Source organism: Lepidochelys olivacea (assembly GCF_965140295.1).
Source record: "Lepidochelys olivacea isolate rLepOli2 genome assembly, chromosome: 5".
NCBI lineage: Eukaryota > Metazoa > Chordata > Testudines > Cheloniidae > Lepidochelys > Lepidochelys olivacea.
Genome location: NC_140415.1, coordinates 130,958,055 through 130,980,564, shown reverse-complemented (window position 1 = coordinate 130,980,564; position 22,510 = coordinate 130,958,055). Strand labels below are relative to the sequence as shown.

The 22,510-nt window shown below is 41.8% G+C and overlaps 1 protein-coding gene across 1 annotated transcript in view; it reads right to left on the bottom strand.

The window, feature by feature from the left end:
- Positions 1-2,981: 2,981 nt before the first annotated feature.
- Positions 2,982-22,510, bottom strand: part of DNAH6 (dynein axonemal heavy chain 6) — a 192,411-nt gene continuing 172,882 nt past the window's right edge. The window contains exons 70-77 of the mRNA XM_084627883.1: positions 20,385-20,506; positions 18,478-18,607; positions 13,678-13,805; positions 12,063-12,248; positions 10,272-10,344; positions 7,388-7,539; positions 6,061-6,283; positions 2,982-3,252 (exon numbers count right to left, since the gene is read on the bottom strand). Coding sequence (XP_084484009.1) covers positions 3,149-3,252; positions 6,061-6,283; positions 7,388-7,539; positions 10,272-10,344; positions 12,063-12,248; positions 13,678-13,805; positions 18,478-18,607; positions 20,385-20,506 — 1,118 coding nt within the window. The 3' untranslated portion in view covers positions 2,982-3,148. The remainder of the gene's footprint in view (positions 3,253-6,060; positions 6,284-7,387; positions 7,540-10,271; positions 10,345-12,062; positions 12,249-13,677; positions 13,806-18,477; positions 18,608-20,384; positions 20,507-22,510) is intronic.

Sequence of the window (22,510 nt, the reverse complement as noted above, 5' to 3'; positions counted from 1 at the left end):
GCTGCTGGAGAACAATAGGGAGATCTTGGGCCCATTACTGAAGAAGAACTTCAAATACTTCCAATCAAACAGGTAGTGGTGAGGCTGCTTGCCAAAGGAACCATCTTTTGACCTTAAAGCTTTACTTATTCCCATTCAGTATATAACCAATTGTTTTTGGAGAAGATAACTGGTAAAGCTGAAGCAGTTCCAGTGGTTTCTGTATATTTCAGTGTCCTTGATCTCTAGTGGGCTGCTTTTGGGCATGTTTTTAGTAGAGAAAGGTATTACTATCTGTCACGGGTTGCCCCCCTTTAAGATGCCACCTGATGTGCTGGGATACCACTGAGCCCAACTGTTCTGCCATCTTGGGCACCCTTTTCACCTGTCTTTTTGAGCCAGGCTATTAATCCTCCGTCGGCACACACACAGGCAGAGCCACACCCAACTGCAGAATGACACAGACACTGAAATCAGCTCTGGGAAAACTCAGCTTAAGGGACTTGCCACAGCACTCATGTGTCCTCCTCCCTTGGAGTGCAGATCCAAAGGTACATTATGAAATCTGCCTCCTCCCTCAGTGTGAAGAAACGTATGGACAGCCTCTTCACCATCCCCAATTACAAATTGTACAAATAGGATTATATTATAAATGAGACATATATTTATTAACTACAAAAGGTGAATTTTAAGTGGTTAAAGAGAGAGCAAACAGAACAAAGCAGATTACTAAGCAAATAAAACAAAATACGCAAACTAAGCTTGTTTCACTAAAGAAGTTGGTTACAAATAGTAATTTCTCATGCTAGATATTGTTAAAGGCAGATTGCAGAAGGTCTTGAAAGGCACCTACACTGGTCTGCAGCTTGAGACCTCAGATATTATTACTCACAAGCTAGATGCCCTTCCAGCTTGGGCTCAACCCTTCTCCCCCCAGTTCAGTTCTTGCTTCCAGGTGTTTTTCAGTGTCTCTTTGGGTGGGGAGGCAGAGGAGAATCATGATGATGTCACTCCCCTGCCTTATATAGCTCTTATGTAAGGCGGGAACCCTTTGTCTGGCATTCCAAAAGGGGAAGAAGGATATCCAGTACCAGGTGACTTGGACCCATATCTCTTGCATGGCTGTGGCAGCCATTGCTTGTAAGCTGTCTTGAGTATCCACAGGAAGACTAAGCTCTTTTACAGTCCATTGTCTTAGCTAATGGGCCATTAGCACTGTCTGGCTTTCTCATGGTTGTACCTGAAGGGTTAGTTGTAGGTGACACCCAAAGTAACCCATTTGAAATACAGATACATGGTCAATATTCCTAACTTCAGATATAGAAATGATACAGGCATACAAATTGGATAATCACATTCAGTAAATCATAACCTTTCCAATGATATCTTACATGAGCCATCTTGCATAAAGTACATCTCAATTATGTCATATCCATATCATAAGCATATTTTCATAAAGAATATGGAGTGTAATGTCACACTAGCTATTGCTGATGGTTTGCTTTTGAGAATGGACATGGGTAAAAGGGTCCATGCTGATCTGACAAACCTTTGCTGAGTACCTTTTAAATCTTGCAGGAGTTAACAGGAAGGCCTTTTGTGGATTCTCTCCTTATTCTTTGAGAGGTCCTAAATGGTGGCAGAGAGCATTCACTCATCCTCTGTGCAGGCCTTTATATGTGAGGTATGAGAAAGTTGTCACCTCTCCTCTTGTGTGCCTATGTATCGCTGATAGGGCAACAAGAAGTTTTTCCCTGCAGTACCATAAATGTGAGGATGACACTCAGATCTATATCTTATCATTGTTATCCCATATATTATGGTGTCTGAGCTCCTAGTATTGAAAGAGGCAGGCAAGCGGATGGGACTAAACTGGCTTAAGTTCCTCCTAGATAAATGGACATACAACTGAAATATCTAAAAGAACAGCTTGGAGTCATTAGTGAACCTTTCGCTGCAGGTGTATATTCAACCTCACCCATAGTTTTTGGGTCATAGGGACTCTTTGCTCCCCTGGATTTGCATGTGACTATAGTATGTAGTGCCTTTTAACATCTATGATTGGCTAGGAAGATTACCTCTCCCCTAGGATACACACTGTTCCATACCTTTGTACCCTCAAGGCTAGATCATTATAGCCATGTGCTCCACCTGGGACTATGCTGGAGAAGCACCCAGAAGTGGCTGCTAGTGCTGATGACAGTGGTTTGACTTGTGTAAGAAGATCTTCTATCTGCTATATCAGCAGTGCTCCATGATCTGGACTAGTTGCACTTCTAGGTGTAGTTCAAGGTGTTGATCGCGACCTATACTATATAAAGCTCTAAGAGATTCTACTGTTCCATTGTACGCTCCAGAGCTGAATTTTCTGAACATTTCTGAGCCAGCAGCATGAAGTTCTCAGTGCCCTTTGCTACAGCTCCTTCGGAGCTTGAGCTTGGTGAGCTGCAGGCCACAATGCAAGAGCTGTTTGTCTTGTACAAGTCTTTGGCTAATTTGCAGAAATAAAGTGGAACGGGGCTTGGTGTTAGTGACCAGTGGGCCCTGCTACTGAGACTAAGTTGAAAGGCTTATAGTTTATAATCGTAATGGATTCTTTTAATTCTTGTGAGTTACCCAGTTGCTTCAGTGATGGAGACGGAGTATTTCTAAAATAGTTAGATACCCATTTCTTTCTGCAGCTTTTATAGCTAAAATATAGCAGGCAGGACAGTGAATGACCTTTAGAATCAGTCACTCAAGGACTCTTAATATTTTTGCTTAAAGCCTTTTGTCATCATAAGCAATCTCCAGAGACAGAAAACAAGGCATAAAAGCTGAAAGTAAAGCACAGCAGTCATAGTAACTTAGCATCCCAATGCAAAGCATGTTTCTTTACATGAAACATGCAGATACTGTGGAAGAGTATTTTTAACTGGAGCACTGGTGCATAAATCTTAGGAGCAGTAAGAGGATAAGAACTAGCCTAAAAATAACAATGGAAAATGAATATTGGGCAACATTTTATTTTATAAAATCTAATACAAATGAAAAAGTAAATTATAAGTTAGTAGTCCGTATTATTATACTGTCAGGAGTCTAGGATTGTGATAATGCTAAAACCATTCTGCTGGTATACATCGTGAATGTGATTTACACATACTCCTGCTGGAATGTAACTGCACCCTGCTTACTCATTCAGCTGGCAGAGCAAGGCTGATCCTTTCGATATCCAGTAGTCACTTGGTCTTTTGGAGGGTAATAAGACTGTTACCACAAAATTGGTAGAATGACCTAGTTAAAAAGGCAAAGAGAAAAACTTACCATTTACCTAAGCAATACAAATCAGTATGTCAACGCAACATTATGGTGGAGAATTTAATCTCCACAACCAGCACATTCAGAACCAAGATGGCTACAACATCCCGTGCCTATTGCATTACAATACATCTCTCATCACATATCAGTGGGCAGCATCACTGTCAGTGTCAAATACTATCAGATAAAGTATTACATAATTTCACAAGCAAACAGATTACTTTCAAAATTGCTAAATGGCATCGGAGTACTTACCTATAACAACATTTACAAAACCTAAGCTCTTAAAAACAAATAAATGAATAGTCAAGGGCATCAGAAATCTTACTCTATCCACATAATAAGCAAGTACACTGGGCCAGATTCTGATATCCTTACGCTGAGTAGCACCTACTTTACAAGTGATCCCATTGATTTCAGGTAAGGTGCTATTCAATGTAAGCATATCAGAATCTGTCCCATTTGTTTTCTCAAATATAAAGACAACAACAACCACCTCAACATGGTCCGATGGATTGCTGGGGTTTTAAGTATTATTTTTGTTATCTTAATTGCAATATCAATTTGGAGGAATTTGGAGGAATTTACTCCATTAATTTTATCAGGACTTCAGTAGTCTCTATTCAAAATGCGACCGTTCTGCCTTTCACAAATAGATATGGTTATGTATTTATAGAAATTGCTATATTTGCTATTGCGAATACCTAGGGATTTTTTTGAAAATACTAAGACAATTTTATTTAGGTAGCTAAGGAAACTCTCAATTTTTAAGAGTGACCATTGTAAAGTAAAATACTAAGTAGTGGAAGTTCATAAAATGAAGAAACCTTCTCATATTAGGTTTCAGAGTAGCAGCCGTGTTAGTCTGCATTCGCAAAAAGAAAATTAGGCTAGCTCAGAAAATTAGGCTAGCTAGTATGTATACATAGCTACCAGAAGCACTCTGATCAAGTCCAGGACTAGTCCTGATTTCTTGATATGGGAAAGAGACAGTTCAAAATATAGAGTCAAAGTAAAAAAAGGCAATAAAAAGTTTTGCTTGAAGCCCAAATAATCTCTCTCTTCCATTCTGAGACATATCCTTCTTGGTGACATCTAGTGAGTCTGTAGAAGGACCTTTTCAGTCTTGTGGAACATTCAGTGTCTAGACCTAAGAGGAGATGTCTGGTTTTGATTAAATCTGACCATGAATCTGGGTTAAGAGGTCTGGAAACAGAGGTTCCAATGACCTCCTCAGGAAAGCCCCATAAGCAGCAAGCCCAGTCAGGAGCTACTAGAAAAAAATGGGCTCTCTCCTGTTTACCTTGCTGATTACATAAGGAACAAGAGGGAGAGCAGGAAACATACAAAAGAATCCCTGACTTCAAGTTAATGAGGAAGGCATCTGTCAAGGAAGCAGGCTGTCTCTGCTCTTGAACGGAACACAGGATACTTTGGATTTCACATACACAGCTGTAACTTCACTGACTTTAGCTACTCCTGGTTTGCCACCTTTTGAAGACAGGCTTTATTACAAATATGCTCATGATCTGTTCAAGTGATCTTGACACCTTTGGTTAAGACTGTGAAATGCATCAGTGCCATCCATGTACTACTGCTGCTTCTGCATCTCTGGCATGTGAATGAAGGCAGTAGATTCAAAAACACTTAACCACATCTTTTTAATGAAAAGACATAAAGCTTCAGCATCATTAGCTTAATCAACATCAGCTCAATGACATACTTCTGCACTGACACAACCATGATCATCATGACCTGTGCAAAATCTCATTAGCATCATGGCACACAGTCACTTTAGCATCTCTAGCATCTTGACAACGTCTGAGCAAACAATTAGAAGCCAAGTTTTCATGGTGCCTCATCACCCCTCCCTTTATTGCTGTTGTGAACAGAGGCACCTGATTGCTTGGAGCAGATTCCCAGCATTCTGCTCCTGCACCTTTTCCATTACAAGTAAGAAGTGAATGAAGGCCTTGCTAACTGTCATTTTATAAAAGAGGCTGGACATTCTCTCTGCAAGAAGGAAAATGTGTTGAGAACAACACTGTCTAAACAAAGACAATAGAAATAAAATCACACTGTACATGGAAGATACAAACACTAAGAAGGAAAATCAGGCAATGTCTCTAAGGGGAAACTGTGAAAGAGCTGCATGTGCAGGGAAAAGGAATTGTCAGTGGTTGTGGTTTCCAGAGGGCACACTTATTTCATGTGACCTCTGTATCTCCTGATATTACTAAGTTCTTTTAGCTGACTAGTCAGCTTCTGAATCTCGCATCTGAAGCTGAAACTTAGCAGTGTGGAGATAATAAAATCTACTTGTATTTGGAGAGTTATTTTTTGCAGAGTTATACTATTGCATTAATAACTCCATATTGCAATAGCTTTATCAAAAATTCTAAAATTATCTATTATTTATTTAGAACAAAAGCATTTCAGAGACAACAGAGATGAAAACAATCAACAGTCTACATGCTTGCTTGTCTTTCTCTAAGGCTTAACCTGAGAGCGTTCCCTCGGAGCCAGGAAAGCCTCAATTGCTCTCAGCCATTCCCGCGGAACCTGTGTCTCTCTTTCTTCTCAGTCTTCTTAGATTATTACACAGCAAATAAATAACATACAGAGAAAGGTGGAATTGTTTTGACAAAGAGGCCACAGGCCAAATTTGAGCTCTTATTGCAAACTTAGGAAAAATTCCTTTTGAATGACTTATACACATGACTTCCATTTAAAAGGTCACATGTCTGATTTTGATAAGAACTATGATTTTAAAGAAACAGTCACCTGTGGTAGAGAGTGTTCCAGCTCTGGCTCCAGTTTTATAAAGTGGTGACTGATACAAAGAGGGATTTGGTTCATAATTTCGATGGGGCTCAAAATGCACCACTGGCAACATTGGATTCATTTGTCTAGGTAAGGCATCTTCTATAACCATCTTTTCATCATCCCAACGACTGGCATCCATGAACATCCCATGTACCAATACACCATCTTCTGGAGAGGGTAACTGAAATAAACAGCAGAAAGCAAAATCTCCAAATTTATGAACAAAAAAAAATGAATGGAATGATCAAAGTTGGATGACATGTTCACATCACCACAAGAAGTTCTAGATTCCTGGGGGAACAGGACGGAACACGTACTGTGACGGGGCAAGGCCAGATGGCTATAGAAAAGTAGTGGGAGATAGATATATTAGCTCCAGGCTCAACAAATCCCTGGTACCAGGATAAGTGAAATGGCAGCTGCTCCAGGTCAATTAAGACACTTGGGGCCAATTAAGAACTTTCCAGAAGGCAGGGAGAATGCTAGGTTGATTGGGACACCTGAAGCCAATCAGTGGCTGGCTGAAATGAGTTAAAAGCCTCCCAGTTAGTTAGGTGGGTGTGCATGTCAGGAGCTGTGGGAGGAAGTTGCGCTGTTGGAGACACTGAGTAGTACACACCATATCAGGCACAAGGAAGGAGGCCCTGAGGTAAGGGTGAAGTGGAGCTTGAGGAAGTGAGGGCTGCTGTGGGGGAAGTAGCCCAGGGAATTGTACATGTAATGATTCTAAAAGGTCAGCTACAATAGCGGATACTATTAGGGTCCCTGGGCTGGAGCCTGGAGTAGAGGGTGGGCCTGGGCTCCCCCCCCTTTGCCCCCTGATTAATCACTGAGACTGGGAGACAACAGAGACTGTGCAAGGAAGGATAACTTCTCCTCACCTCCCTCGCTGGCTTATGATGAAAATGGCTCAGTAGACTGTGACCCTTGTCTCTAGAGAGAGAAGGGTTACGTGGAGGGTCACAGTGAGCCTCTGAGGCTAGCGAAATCCGCCAGGAAACGCGGGACCCACAGAGGCAAGGACAGAGCTTTGTCACAGTACATAGAAACCTCTACCACTACAGCTGCCTGAAAATTATCTAATTTTCAAATTTTGGATGAAATTTCTGTGTGACAAAACACAAGGAAAACACAACATAAAGTCCTGACATTCAAAGCTTTATGTGTTATTGAACAATAGTATTAATCTTAGATTATGCAGAGTCAATGTCAATTTTTGCTCAAAAGAGATGATAGGAAGGATTTTTATTTTTACTTTGGTGTTGATAATAAACATCCAAAATACCTGCATATCCATAGGTAATTCTTGTCCAAATTGGCACACTTTTAATGCTTCTGTAACTTGTGCTTGATCTCGATAAACAGGGATGACGTTATAGCTGAAACTAAGCTCATCTATTGGTAAATTATATTTACGAGCATGATTTTGAAGAGTGCCTGGCAAATTGAAAAAAAGTATTTTTTAAATAAAATTGAGAGAGGGGTCAGTTGCTCACTTGACCTACTCTAAATGGGAACAAGACATTTCACCCATGCAGCAGAGCTGCCTGTATGTTTATTACTGAGAATAAAAATGCTAAAAGCTACCATCTTGATATCCATTAGAGATGATTGGGAATTTTCAATCAAAATCACTATTTGGTGTAAAATGGAGTTTCTGCAAAACTGAAATGTTTTGTAGGAATATTTTTATTTTGCTGAAACTTTTCAAATTTTCATTTGGAAAATCTAAACAAAAGATAGGTTTCAGAGTAGCAGCCGTGTTAGTCTGTATCCACAAAAAGAAAAGGAATATTTGTGGCACCTTAGAGACTAACAAATTTATTTGAGCATAAGCTTTCGTGAACTACAGATCACTTCATAGGATGCATGCAGTGGAAAATACAGTGGGGAGATTTAATATACACAGAGAACATGAAACAATGGGTGTTACCATACACACTGTAATGAGAGTGATCAGGTAAGGTAAGCTATTACCAGCAGGATAGAAAGAAAAAAGAAAAAAAAGCCCTTTTGTAGTGATAATCAAGGTGGGCCATTTCCAGCAGTTGACAAGAACGCGTGAGGAACAGTGGGGTGGGGGGGGGGAGAATAAACATGGGGTAATAGTTTTACTTTGTGTAATGACACATCCACTCCCAGTCTTTATTCAAGCCTAATGTAATGGTGTACAGTTTGCAAATTAATTCCAATTCAGCAGTCATAGAATCATAGAATATCAGAGTTGGAAGGGACCTTAGGGAGGTCATCTAGTCCAACCCCCTGCTCAAAGCAGGACCAATCTGCAATTTTTGCCCCAGATCCCAAATGGCCCACTCAAGGATTGAACTCACAAGCCTGGGTTTAGCAGGCCAATGCTCAAACCACTGAGCTATCCCTCCCCCCAACACCCAGTCTCTCGTTCGAGTCTGTTTTTGAAGTCTTTTTGTTGCAATATTGCGACTTTTAGGTCAGAGATCGAGTGACCAGAGAGACTGAAGTGTTCTCTGACTGGTTTTTGAATGTTACAATTCTTGACATCTGATTTGTGTCCATTTCTTCTTTTATGTAGAGACTGTAGTGATTGTCCAGTTTGGCCAATCATGGTGGAATTGTTGAAATCATGGTGGAATTTCAACAATTTCCAACCCACCATCAACCTCAGCCTGGACCAGTCCACACAACAAAGCCCGTTGCCAACTGTGTCCACATGTCTATTCAGGGGACACCATCACAGGGCCTAATCACATCAGCCACACTATCAGAGGCTCGTTCACCTGCACATCTACCAATGTGATATATGCCATCATGTGCCAGCAATGCCCCTCTGCCATGTACATTGGTCAAACTGGACAGTCTCTACGTAAAAGAATAAATGGACACAAATCAGATGTCAAGAATTATAACATTCATAAACCAGTCGGAGAACACTTCAATCTCTCTGGTCACTCGATCTCTGACCTAAAAGTCACAATATTGCAACAAAAAGACTTCAAAAACAGACTCCAATGAGAGACTGTTGAATTGGAATTAATTTGCAAACTGAATACAATTAATTTAGGCGTGAATAAAGACTGGGAGTGGATGAGTCATTACACAAAGTAAAACTATTTCCCCATATTTATTCCCCCCCGCCACTGTTCCTCAGATGTTCTTGTTAACTGCTGGAAATGGCCCACCTTGATTATCACTACAAAAGGTTTTCTTCCCCCCTTCCCCCCCCCCCGCTCTCCTGCTGGTAATAGCTCATCTTAAGTGATCACTCTCCTTACAGTGTGTATGATAACACCCATTTTTTCATGTTCTGTGTGTATATAAATCTCCTCACTGTATTTTCCACTGAATGCATCCGATGAAGTGAGCTGTAGCTCACGAAAGCTTATGCTCAAATAAATTTGTTAGTCTCTAAGGTACCACAAATACTCCTTTTCTTTTATTTATAGTATGTGACAATGATTTGGATGCTTTTTCTGCCTACTTGAATACAATCTGTCTAAAACAAATCAAACTGTGTTCATTTACATGTTCTTTCTTTACTTGTATTCCGATGAAATACTAGTCTTTCAGCTTTCTGGGATTCGGCTGGAGACAGGGCTATGAGACTCTCTCTTTCAGGAGAGGAAAAGAATCAAGTTGAGTGATGCTGTCTCCAAACTTTGGTTTCTGCTTCAGCGAGGAGAGAATTAGCAAAGGCTTTCCTCCTATATATACTTTTCTTGCAGGGCTAAGGCTTGGAAAGACCATCCCCTCCAGTTTCTCTGTATAGGTGTAAAAGTGGAAGGACAGAGCCAGAGAGGGCTGCACACTCTTCTGCTTCTCATACAAAGGCTCCACTTGCCTTTAGTGGGAGTTACTGGGCTGTAGGAAATTCTATTTTTCTTCTTCTTTTGTGGGATGGGGCAAAACAGGACACTCTGCATGTCTCACTAGGGAGGGTGTACTACAAAGACTGGCAATCCTGATTAGAGCTCAGCAGATGGCAGCCAAAAAGAGCTACCGTTTGCTCAAAACCCAGGCCATTTTCAGCTATGTGCAAAGAAGAAAGCCCCAAAAGTTGTGGAAAACATATGCAGGGCTTCAGACCACCATGGACCTGGCAACTTTGTGTCCCAGGACATTTTGTTTTGTAGAGCAGGCAACAGGAAAGACAACCTTTTATGCATGTACATTACTTGTATTGATTTTTTTACCTGTCAGAAATCCTTGTGGAAAAAAGAAACCAGAGATCCAGAACGACTTCGGTTGACCCCTTCTGAGCCAGGACTAAAATCAGAACATTTTAGTGGATGTTATTTATGAAGTTTCACATTTCCTATTTTACTGCATAGTCTCATTAAATTAAGGGCCATATTCAACGTGCTGTAAATTGGCACAATCTCACTGACTTCAACTGCACCCACATACAGGAGAGCTGAGTTTGGTCCCAAGATCGAAACCCTACTCCACAAGATTCAAGTCATGTACGGTTGATTTTATACTTCATTGTGGTATAGGAAAAAGGATCTTATATAACAGACATGTCCATTTTACCAGCACTTTACACTTATAAAGTACGCATGCTACGGCTGGCTCCTACAGTGGTTATCATTAAAATCTTGTCAAACTGCCTTAAGAAATAAATAATGTATCATAGTATTTGTACTGTTTCTTAGATATTCCCTGTGGCAAACAGAGAGAAATACAGGGAACACTGAGTTAACCACATCTGTTTATCTAGGGCAAAATGGACAGTGACCAATGTATCTCCATAACAGGTTGCCCCAAGTCCCCTGATCCTAATACCCCTTGACTTTGCAGTCGAATCAGAGATAAGCCTAAGCCAAAACATTTGGATCCAGATCTCAAAGCTCCCAAAGTGGTAATTACAGAATTCCAGGCTGCCATACAGAACACGGCCAATAGGCATGCTACATCCTAGTGGGCGTGGGCACACTACAAGGAGCATGGTGAACACTAAAGTGGAAAAAGTGGTATTTCTACATTAATGGCAGGGAGGGGCACATCTCAAAAGGAAAAAACTCCAGAGGTTAGGTCTGCGAAGCAACCACAATCTCAAATGCTTGTCCAGTTCCTAGCCAAACCTTTTGAAGATCCATCATGTAATCCTCTCACGGCCCACTGATCACCTCTGAAGAGACTTTGAAAATGGGATGTTTGAAGGTGGAAGGAGTTGTGGGAAGGGAAAGCTAAGGGCTGTGAGGGGGGAAGGATAGCTCAGTGGTTTGAGCACTGGCCTGCTAAACCCAGGGTTGTGAGTTCAATCCTTGAGGGGCCCATTTAGGGATCTGGGGCAAAAATTGGGGATTGGTCCTGCTTTGAGCAGGGGGTTGGACTAGATGACCTCCTGAGGTCCCTTCCAACCCGGATATTCTATGAACCTACAGGCATTGGTAATGCCTGCAGTACCAGTGAGTCCGTGCTGGTACTAGTAATAGCGACAAACTTATGGTGGAGATCCGGAACCGTTAATAAATATCAGTACGTGTCTTACTGAAGGGGAAGGGAAATGGAAAACCTACCATGACTGGCATGGCTATCAGTCCCAGATGGGGCATGATCTCACCCACCGTGGCACAAAGGAAAATGCTGAGATAGCTTAATTGTGGGGAGTGCAAGTAGCTCCTTTTCAAGAGAGTAGCAAAGAGCAGCTCCCCAATTCACGCCTCCCAGTGCCCTGATGGCATTATGCCTTTCCTATGAAGCACAATGGCATTTGTGACTGAAGGCAGATTGAAACCATGTCTCTAGAAATGGATAAGGCCAGTATTTGGATCTGGGTTACTCTTGCCCCTTTATCCAGGATTTCCGAGAGCGCTATATGTTGGACAGGTTTCATTTTAAAATTCTGGGGAGAGGATTAAGTGGGAAGTTTGGGTACATTAGGTTTGGACCAAGCTCCCCTTTCAAGCTTCTGGCATGACCAAATTCAGTCCTTGAGCAAGGACCTAGCACACTACCTCATCATAAGGCAATTTACTTACATCTACAAAGGTTGTCCTTAGTACAAGGTCTTTTACCCATCCTCCTAATGGCTTCAGAGAAGGGTATGCTGCATTGGCCCAGAGTGTGGGAACTTGGTTGTTAAGAAAACTGTTGTATACTTTCTCCATCTCTTCCGACATCACCACAAAACCAGCAATAGCTTTGTTGAGGGTTTCTAAGGAGCTCTGAAAAATAAAAAATGTTATAGTGTACCAAACCATAAACACCTTTACTGAAGCTGAATTTTTGCAATGGCTGTTATGGGAGTTGTGGATCCCATTAACTTCATCTAAAATAACACTCACGGCCTTTAAATGCAGCTGTGTGGACACGATAATAAACATTTGAATCAATTTAACGGAATACTGAGAACTGCCAAGTAAAAATCTGGGCTGCATGGGAAACTAAGTGCCTGATCATGATCACCTCCTGCATAGCCATGAACATTCTCAAGTCCCAGTCAGAGTTGGCCATTGAGAGAACAGGAAGTCTCATTGATATAGTGGCCTGTCACACGACCCCTGTGGGTGGGTCTCAGATTCTGTGTTTTCTCTGGGATCGCTGAGTTTACAGAACTGTCAGACACAGGAAAGCAGTGCAGAAGAAGAGACAGTATCTCTCTCCTCTACCCACCTTCCTGAACTCTGGCTGCTGAGGAATGGAAACAATGGTTATTTTAATTGGCTGGAATATTTTTAAATAATTTTAGATAGGTTTTACTGCAAAAATAAAGGATAGTTTGAATAAAATAATGTATACAGTGACTTTTGGCACTGTACGCCTCCCTCCCCACACAATCAGATTGTGGATTTTCATATGATTTACGGTCACAAACCACTAGCCTGAACCTTTTATTTTCCTTGTACTCTGGTCAAACGTTTTTCCACCCAACATTAGTACTGTTTAAAGAATACTCTCTTCTACAACATTTTGACAGCAAGAGTAAGCATAATTCCTTGCACCTATAACAATCTGTGCAGCCCTTCTTAGGTAAGGAGTTTAAATAATTTCTCCAGATGCTAATGATGAAATCCACCTAGCAAAACTACTAAGTGGAAAAGTATGCAATGGTTGAAACATTTAAACAAGTGATCCCACACCATAACAGAAACAGCTATTTAGGGCTAGATTATTCGTTACAGAAACCTTGGTCCCTCCTCTTCGCTGCCTGTGGCACATAACAGCCTAGTCTCCTGTGGGCTGACATACTTTGGTCTCATTACCAGTTACTGGTGACCTGTGATATGCAGGAGGTCAGCTGTGATGAGCTAGTGGTCCCTTCTGGCCTTAAACACTATGACTCTATACACAGCCATGTCTAGTCAGTTTCACTAGGGAGGAAGGGAGGAATTTACTACTCCTCTTTAAGGGGTGTAGAATACTCGCTCTCTTGCAGCCAGCCAGCTTTGTCTGCTCCTTCACCTGCTGTGGGAGGAACATCTCAGGAAGAGCCCCTGCAGGAGTTGTGATTGTGGGTAACCCTTAGATGCACTGCACCACGAAGGGGAGGGAGCCCTTACACCCCCACAGCGCACAGGGCAGGGGTACAATCTAGCTATAGAGCTTCCGGTAACACTGCCACCCAATGTAAAACGATTCAATTAAGTGTCATACTCTTAACAAGTCAAGCAGATTGTTGAACCGATCCACTTCTTGTCCAAGTACAGTAGTTAAAGAGTCCACACGTCCCTTGTCATCCTTGACAAAAAGGCTTTCTGAAGCAGTGTCTATCTCCAGTTTTCCTGCAATAGAAACCTTTTTTTATCACTCAGGAAGATCTGGTGTCACTACAGTGAGGGAAGAAGGAGAGGAACAATGTTATCCCTCGATTGGAAAACTGCCAGTTTCCTTCCTGATGAGCTGTCTCCAAGTTCACTTCTGCTGGGGAGCTCTGAAGGGACTGGCGGGAAATAACCCCCGTTTGCTCCCACCCAATTTTTGGAGTAGCTGCAGAGTTGCTCTGTGTTTGCTACAGCAACCTCGGGTCTTGAGTCGCCTCCACCATGCCCACCTTACCTCACACAGGGAGACTGAGCAATGGATAAGGCTATGGTTTTCTCATGGAGGTCACGGAATCCATGACTTCCAAAGACCCCCGTGACCTCAGCCCGGGAGCGGCAGGGAGCTGTAAGGTACCCCTGTTGTCTGAGGCAGCGGGCCCCCAAGCTCTCAACTGCCATGGGCAGTGGAGGTACCCCGCAGCTCCCAGCCGCTGTAGGCAGAGGGGGTACCCCGCAACTCCCGGCTGCTGCAGTGGGACGGGGGACCCCCACTGCCACCGCAGGGCAGGGGGATCCCCGCAGCTCCCTGCTGCTGCTGCAGGGCAGGGGGACCCCTGCAGCTCCCCAGTCACCACCATAGGATGGGGGACCCCTGTTGCTCCCCACTGCTGCCGCAGGATAGGGGGAACCCCACAGCTCCCCAGCCGCTACTGCGGGGCAGGGGGACACCGGCAGCTCCCCATTGCGGTAGTGGCAGGGAGATTCCCATAATGCTCCCCGCTGCTGGTGAGGGGGCAGGGGGACCCTGGAGCTCTGAGGTCCTACAGGTGGTGGGGCACCCCAGAGCTCCCAGCCACCCCGCAGCTGCCCAGTCCCATCCATTTTGTCATTGATATTTTTAGTAAAAGTCAGGGACAGGTCACAGGCTTCCGTGAATTTTTCTTTATTGCCCGTGATCTGTCCACGACTTTTACTAAAAATATCCATGACAAAAATCTTAGCCTTAGTGATGGATCATTGAGTGGTGCACCCACCAGTCCCACTTCCCTTCTGAATCCCTTCTGGGTAACGATGTGCAGGGAAGCCTGGGTAGAGCTATGATCTGTGTCCCACAGGGACGCAAAATCTTCCATGTAGCAGAGAGGCAGCAGGACCCAGTGCCCTCCGTACCCTCACAGGAGGGGCAGGATTTGTCCCTAACAATATACGTTTGGACAAGAAAGCCCAGAGACTCAGCTGGTACAAATCAGCTGAACTGAAGTCAATGGAGTGGTGCCAATTACCCCCAGTTGAAGATTTGGCCTCTTGTTGTTAGAGTAAATTTGATTCTTCTCATGGTGCTGCTGTTTAACATGCAGAACTGTGAGCATGAAAACAGTTCACCAAATACAGAGTGTACAAACAACATTTTCCCTTGAAAATAAAATGTACACTTTAGTGAGAAAAATTTCCAAAACATATGTTTGAAAATCAAGAAGTTCCACCCCTCTCCAAAGAGAAACCATTAAACCATTTGACATTAAAAACATATTGAAACACATTCTTTTTAAAATGGGAACAAATTAAACATCTTCACAATGATTACGGAGCAGAGAATTTCAGTGATATTTCGCTAGCTGGGGCAAGAGTTTAGAAAAAAACACCACATGCAGATAATTGCACCTGACGTGTTTGCATATTAACAGCACAGTGGTGCATAATTTAAAAAACTGTAATTATTGTACAAGGATTTAACAGTCACAACTGTTTAGAAAATCTTATGTTCTGACAAACTAATTGGTATGACAGGATATCATAGCAACAAGATTCAGCCCTTGTTCCGCTAAGGGAATCTTCATTGTTTTCTGGTGAACAGTTTTAATGACACATTCATAGAATCATAGAATATCAGGGTTGGAAGGGACCTCAGTAGGTCATCTAGTCCAACCCCCTGCTCAAAAGCAGGACCAACCCCCAATTAAATCATCCCAGCCAGGGCTTTGTCAAGCCTGACCTTAAAAACTTCTAAGGAAGGAGATTCTACCACCTCCCTAGGTAACGCATTCCAGTGTTTCACCACCCTCCTAGTGAAAAAGTTTTTCCTAATATCCAATCTAAACCTCCCCCACTGCAACTTGAGACCATTACTCCTTGTCCTGTCCTCTTCTACCACTGAGAATAGTCTAGAACCACCTCTCAGGTAGTTGAAAGCAGCTATCAAATCCCCCCTCATTCTTCTCTTCTGCAGACTAAACAATCCCAGTTCCCTCAGCCTCTCCTCATAAGTCATGGGTTCCAGACCCCTAATCATTTTTGTTGCCCTTCGCTGGACTCTTTCCAATTTATCCACATCCTTCTTGTAGTGTGGGGCCCAAAACTGGACACAGTACTCCAGATGAGGCCTCACCAATGTTGAATAGAGGGGGACGATCACGTCCCTCAATCTGCTCGCTATGCCCCTAAATATACATCCCAAAATGCCATTGGCCTTCTTGGCAACAAGGGCACACTGCTGACTCATATCCAGCTTCTCGTCCACTGTCACCCCTAGGTCCTTTTCCGCAGAACTGCTGCCTAGCCATTCGGTCCCTAGTCTGTAGCTGTGCATTGGGTTCTTCCATCCTAAGTGCAGGACCCTGCACTTGTCCTTATTGAACCCCATCAGATTTCTTTTGGCCCAATCCTTCAATTTGTCTAGGTCACTCTGTATCCTATCCCTGCCCTCCAGCGTATCTACCACTCCTCCCAGTTTAGTATCATCCACAAATTTGCTGAGAGTGCAATCCACACCATCCTCCAGATCATTTATGAAGATCTTGAACAAAACCGGCCCCAGGACCGACTCCTGGGGCACTCCACTTGACACCGGCTGCCAACTAGACGTAGAGCCATTGATCATTACCCGTTGAGCCCGACAATCTAGCCAACTTTCTACCCACCTTATAGTGCATTCATCCAGCCTATACTTCTTTAACTTGCTGACAAGAATACTGTGGGAGACCGTGTCAAAAGCTTTGCTAAAGTCAAGAAACAATACATCCATTGCTTTCCCTTCATTCACAGAACCAGTAATCTCATCATAGAAGGTGATTAGATTAGTCAGGCATGACCTTCCCTTGGTGAATCCATGCTGACTGTTCCTGATCACTTTCCTCTCATGTAAGTGCTTCAGAATTGATTCTTTGAGGACCTGCTCCATGATTTTTCCAGGGACTGAGGTGAGGCTGACTGGCCTGTAGTTCCCAGGATCCTCCTTCTTCCTTTTTTTAAAGATTGGCACTACATTCCCCTAGCTCTTAGGCACATTATTTTATAGAAGGATCTCTTAACACTGCATTTATATGCAATAGCTAAATCTCACAACATAATTTATGCCCTCACACTGCAATCAGAATCACATGGTAGGACCCTTCTGCCTGCTTGGAATCCCACTGCAGTCAATGGGGTTCTGTGTATGCATAAGAGCCTGGCAGCCTGGACTCCCATTGACTTCCTCAGGATTTTCTGTGAGGGTAAATGATGACTCGCTGTGCAGGTTTGATTGCTGAACTGGGGCCTTTAGTTGCACATCTTAAACTTCCTGTCCCAATGTGCAGAGGCTCCCCTTTGTTCTCCACTGCGCAGGTTGTTAGTGCCAGTTAAGCTTGCCCCTCTTCTTGAATAGGTGCTGGAGGGAAGATATTTAAGAGTGGCTGTTTAGAAAATGGAAAAGGGAGAATGCCTTTGGGAAGGCAGGTCTCTACAGCCAGGCCATACAGCACTGGGTTTAGCCCCAAGCTGAGAATATTTTCGGTTTCTGTTCTCATTTTATAGGCCGTCCTCTCACACTCACGAATAAACATTAAGGAAGAGATCTTTTGACTAAGAAAAATCAGGAAAACACGTAAGCACGTGCTTTACTTTAAAGCACGTACTTAAAGTCCATTGACTTTTACAGGATTTAAGCACCTGAATCACCACCCTTCTCTGGGGATGTCTTCCCCACTGTGTCTATATACCAGACACAACTAGCAGGATATGCCATACTGGATCAGACCACTGGTCTCTCTCTGCTCTATCTAGTCAAATATCCTGTCTCCAGTAATGGCCAGTATCAGATGCTTTAAAGGAAGGCATAAACCATTATCACTATGCAATAACATAGCTATGATGACAGTGTAGTCTTAACCCCACACAGCTGTTGATAGTTTTACATTCTGAAGCATAAAAGTTGTTATCCTCTATAAATGTATATTCTAGCTAGTGTAAATCTGGATATTTTGATTATCCATACAAAATGTTTTGAATTCTAGTATGTTTTCTGTCTCAGTAAACACTTTGGGGAATGATTTTCAAAGGCACAAATGATTGTTAGGTGCCTAACCATGCCTTGTCCCTGTGAAAATCTCCCCCATATGAAGCAAGTGCTATAGGTTAATTATGAATTGTTGGTTTTTCCCCCTTTTATCATTTAAAGTACAGTATATTTTTGATCCATTTTAACAAGTTCTGTTTACATGTAGTTACATGTATGTTTATTGTTTCAGTGTGGAGATACATTCATGTCTGATACCACCATATACCTCCAGTGATAACACTTTTCCTAGATAAGGAATTAAGCAAAAGGTTCTTTATCAACAAACCAAAACAAACAAACAAACAAACATATTTTTCCCAAATACCATTATATATATGTAGTAATATTGACAAAAACACATTAACACCACTATCCTACCAGACAGTTTTGTCAAGATAGTGCTAGCAAGCTCTTGAACAATTTCATCATTGCTTTTTCCTGATCCTTGTGCAGTTGATCTTGGCTGAACCTCAAGTATTGTTGTGATTAAAGTGCTAGTCTCTTTACGCTGCAAAGAGAAAAACAGAAAAGCCGTGTACCTTTAAAAATTTGCCATCACAAGTTATTACTTAAATATTTTAATCTCTCTCTCTTGTTTTTTTTTAGGTGTTTATATTCAGAACCAATTACTTCCAAGGAAAATTTTAGCATTTGTTCATGATATTTTCATTCTTGAATTTACTTGAAAATGTAATTGAAATCTGTAAATAGAACTTTGCTCTGTTTTTAGGTGGCTTTTTTGACCAGCTATTGTTACCATAAGAAATAAGTCCCCATGATCATTGAGTGTGTTATATATTTATCATAATGGGTATCATTTTTCTCAACCTCTCTCTTATAAAATGCATCCATTCCACTGCACTGAATTCCAGACCTTTGATGCTGCTGGAATTCAGTATAAACATTTAAAATTAGATAAAAAAGATTTGTTAATATTTTCCCCACTGACTTATCTAAAACTAACATTAATTTTTGCTGCTTTCTACAGAAAAGTGTGAAATGGGCATTTTTTTCTCAGGATGTTTCTAAATTAGTTCATTAAACTTACTGCAGTATATACTGAATGAGACTATAAAGTTAAGGGAGTTGAGTTAAAATTTTAATGTTTTTAATTATCTTAGTATTGGAAGTTATAAAATCCCTGCTTCAAACCCCTAGGACCAAAGTTTATTAGATAATGTGTAGTTTATCTTCTGTTTTTTTACGTGGTATGACAGTCTTTTGCTTTTATGGTGCTGGGCCGTAAGCTTATTGCTACATTAGTCTAGTTTTTAGAATTAATATTATACTACAAGCAAAAGTGGATGTTTTTCTAATTCAGTGCTTATGACAGACAAAAGATATTGCTTTTCAATGGTGTATTGTGTGTGGAAGAGAGAGTGTGTAGTTGAGATTTTCAAAGCAGTCTAGGGGACTTAGACACTTAACTTCCACTAAATTAATGAAAGATCATTATGTTATAGTAGCACCTTGAAGCTACCCAACAAGATCAAAGCCCTATTGTGGTAGGTGCTGTACATACACATCATAAGAGACAGTCTCTCTCCTGGAGAGCTCTTAAATTAAATAGATAATTCTAAGGGTGGGAGAAAGGAAGTATCACTATCCCCATTTTACAGATAGGGAACAAAGACACACAGAGTTTAAGTGACTTGCCTAAGGCCACCAATTCTTTGGTGGAGCCAGAAACTGAACCCAGATCACTTGAGTCTCACCCATCTGTGTCTAAATCCCCTAGTCTGCTTTCAAAATCTCAACCACATTATCTAGCTATTTTTAATGAGTGTTTGTATGTGTGTAATGCTGTTTTTCCTAGACTACTATGAGGGTGGTATTTAAGGATTCTGGAAGATTGTTTGGGTCCCTCCAGTGAAAATGCATAAATATAATAAATTAATAAATATAAATGTGTGTGTTCTGAACAGGTTGTCAGTATTCCTTCACATGTCTCATCCGTCTAATCAGGAATTATAATGTCCCATGAGAAGAGGCTGATTTGTGTAAAACTAAGGATAGAATCAATGTCAATAAACAACTGTCCAGCATAAATCATGGTGCACTTCATTAAAACGCAGCTTGACAGGAAAGTGGTTAAAGAAAACATTCGGGAGTTACATATGGGAAAAAATAAATCTAATGATTAGGGTGGATTGCCTAGCAATTCCTGCTTGTTATTTCTGCTTAACAAACTATAATTATTAAATCAAATTCTCCCTTTAATGATATTAAATGAATTATACTATGTAGCTTAATTTAGAACATGTATTTAAGAAAAGCCTACAAACCTGGAAAGCCAAATTGGCGTTCTCATGCATTCCAAATATTTCTGGGTCGTCGATCAAAGGAAAATGTTCAATATAGTCTTTATAATCTTGCAAACTATCAGCCATAGGGGCAAAATATATACCTATTACAGAAATGCACATACAGATTCCACATTAAAATGTTTTATTGTGAAATAAATGAGCAAAAATGTATGGAAATGTCAAAATGTATATATTGTATATTATTAGCGAAAAACTTAAATTATTGAAAGCACATTCAAAGAAGTAAAGGAATTCACCACGTAAACAACAAAACATCTATATGAATATGCTTTAAAATACATTTGGATGGTAACATTTTTCATTATGAGTGACAGGCATATATCAGATTCTGACACTATAAAATTGTTAGAGGCAGAATTTTACAAAGGTAGGGCCAAAAGTCTCACATTTTCATGTTTTGCATTAGCGTGTCTTAGCATTTCAGAGGAACTAGAACTTTTGAAGCAAACAGGTTATATTCTGGAACAGAAAAACAACTGGATATTTGTTGCCTGAGGAAACAATGTAAAAACAGGAGCAGGATATGGGATGTTGCTTGTTATATCCCATAGACAGAACAAACTTTATTTAAAATAAAAAGAAACAAACGGCTTTCACAGGCTTGACTGCTGAGCTGAAGTGGCAACTCACACTGGTATAGTGAGCCCCAGGTTAGTTCCTGACTGGCCTTCCAACTCTCTGGTGGGTCATTACAGTGCTTTTCCTCTTTGGAGGCTTCTAGCTACTCAGCAACTTACACAACTAGGGCTAACTACTCATAACTAATTGCCATCTGTTAACAGCGTAACTACCAGGCCTGGAAGAAGGAAAGACTGGTGTGGCTGAGATGATAAGTGCTGGACTGAAGTAAGTGCAATCTGTCACTGGCCTGTGATGGCTATTCAAGAAACTGAAATTAAATTCTCTTCTCTGCTCCCCCTGTTCTTCCAGGGAAATACATATAAAGGGACATGAATAAATGGCATTAAGGGTATTGAAGTTGTGTGTGTAGGACAGAGCAGAGGAGGGTCCAGTGGTCAGGGCACAAGCCTCAGACTTTGGAGATCTGGGCCCAAGTCCTTGCTCCACCACAGAGTTGCTGTGTGACCTTGGGCAAGTCACTTGCCCTCTGTGTACCTCTGTTCCCTATCTGTACAATGGGGATCATAGCACTGCCCTGTCTCTTAGGGGTTCTGGGAAGATAGGTACATTAACGATTGCCAGGCATTCAGAGGCTACCATGATGGGTGCCATACAAGTACCAAAAATAGATACAGAAATGGTGAAGTGGGTTCTGGTGAGTCACTGAGACAGGTGGTTCACTGCCTCACACTGATAACAAGGGAGGTGGAAGAGCCTTTCTGGGGAGGGGGTGAGTGCCGCAGTCCTGAAAAAAGGAATCTTAGGAGCAGCCCAGCTCAAGGAGGAGAAATCCAAACTTGATGGGCTTGACTCTCCATTGCACTGTGCCTTGTGTAGTCATTTGCAACAGTGCAAAGGGGGTATAAAATGCTCCCAAATTAGTGAGAAATGTCCCTCTGATCATCTCTTAGTTTGACACTCTGGCCACATATTTCAGGCAGAGAATGCTGACAATGTGCAGTGCTTGTAGCAGTGGGATCCACCTCAAACACCTGTTGAGCATGGTGCTATGCAGCTTTTCAATATTTAATGGGAAGCAAGAGAGCTCCCCTTCTCCCTGAAGATGGCCAGAGTAAAAAGATTTAGCACCATCAGCAGGATACATTGGGAGTTATAAACCCTACAGCAATACTGGAATCTTCCTGGTTGTGCTAAACTTTTAGCCCCCCTAAGTCCTTTAACGGGGCCAGTTCTGGTAAGGACTTTAAAGTACAGCTCTAATCAGAGAAGTGGCTCTGTAAAAATAGCAGTGGAGTTCGAGGCTTGTCATCTCTCTGGCATTTCCAGATCAGATATGCTCAGGTCCCAAGTAAAAATACGGTTTTTTTCCTAATCTGCTATTCCTGCCATTCACCCTGGAATATGCAAGTCAAGATAGGTTCTCACACACAATTACCCAGCATAAGGGAAGAAAGGTAAGCAGCAGGATACGGACCCTGGACTTCAGGAAAGCAGACTTCGAC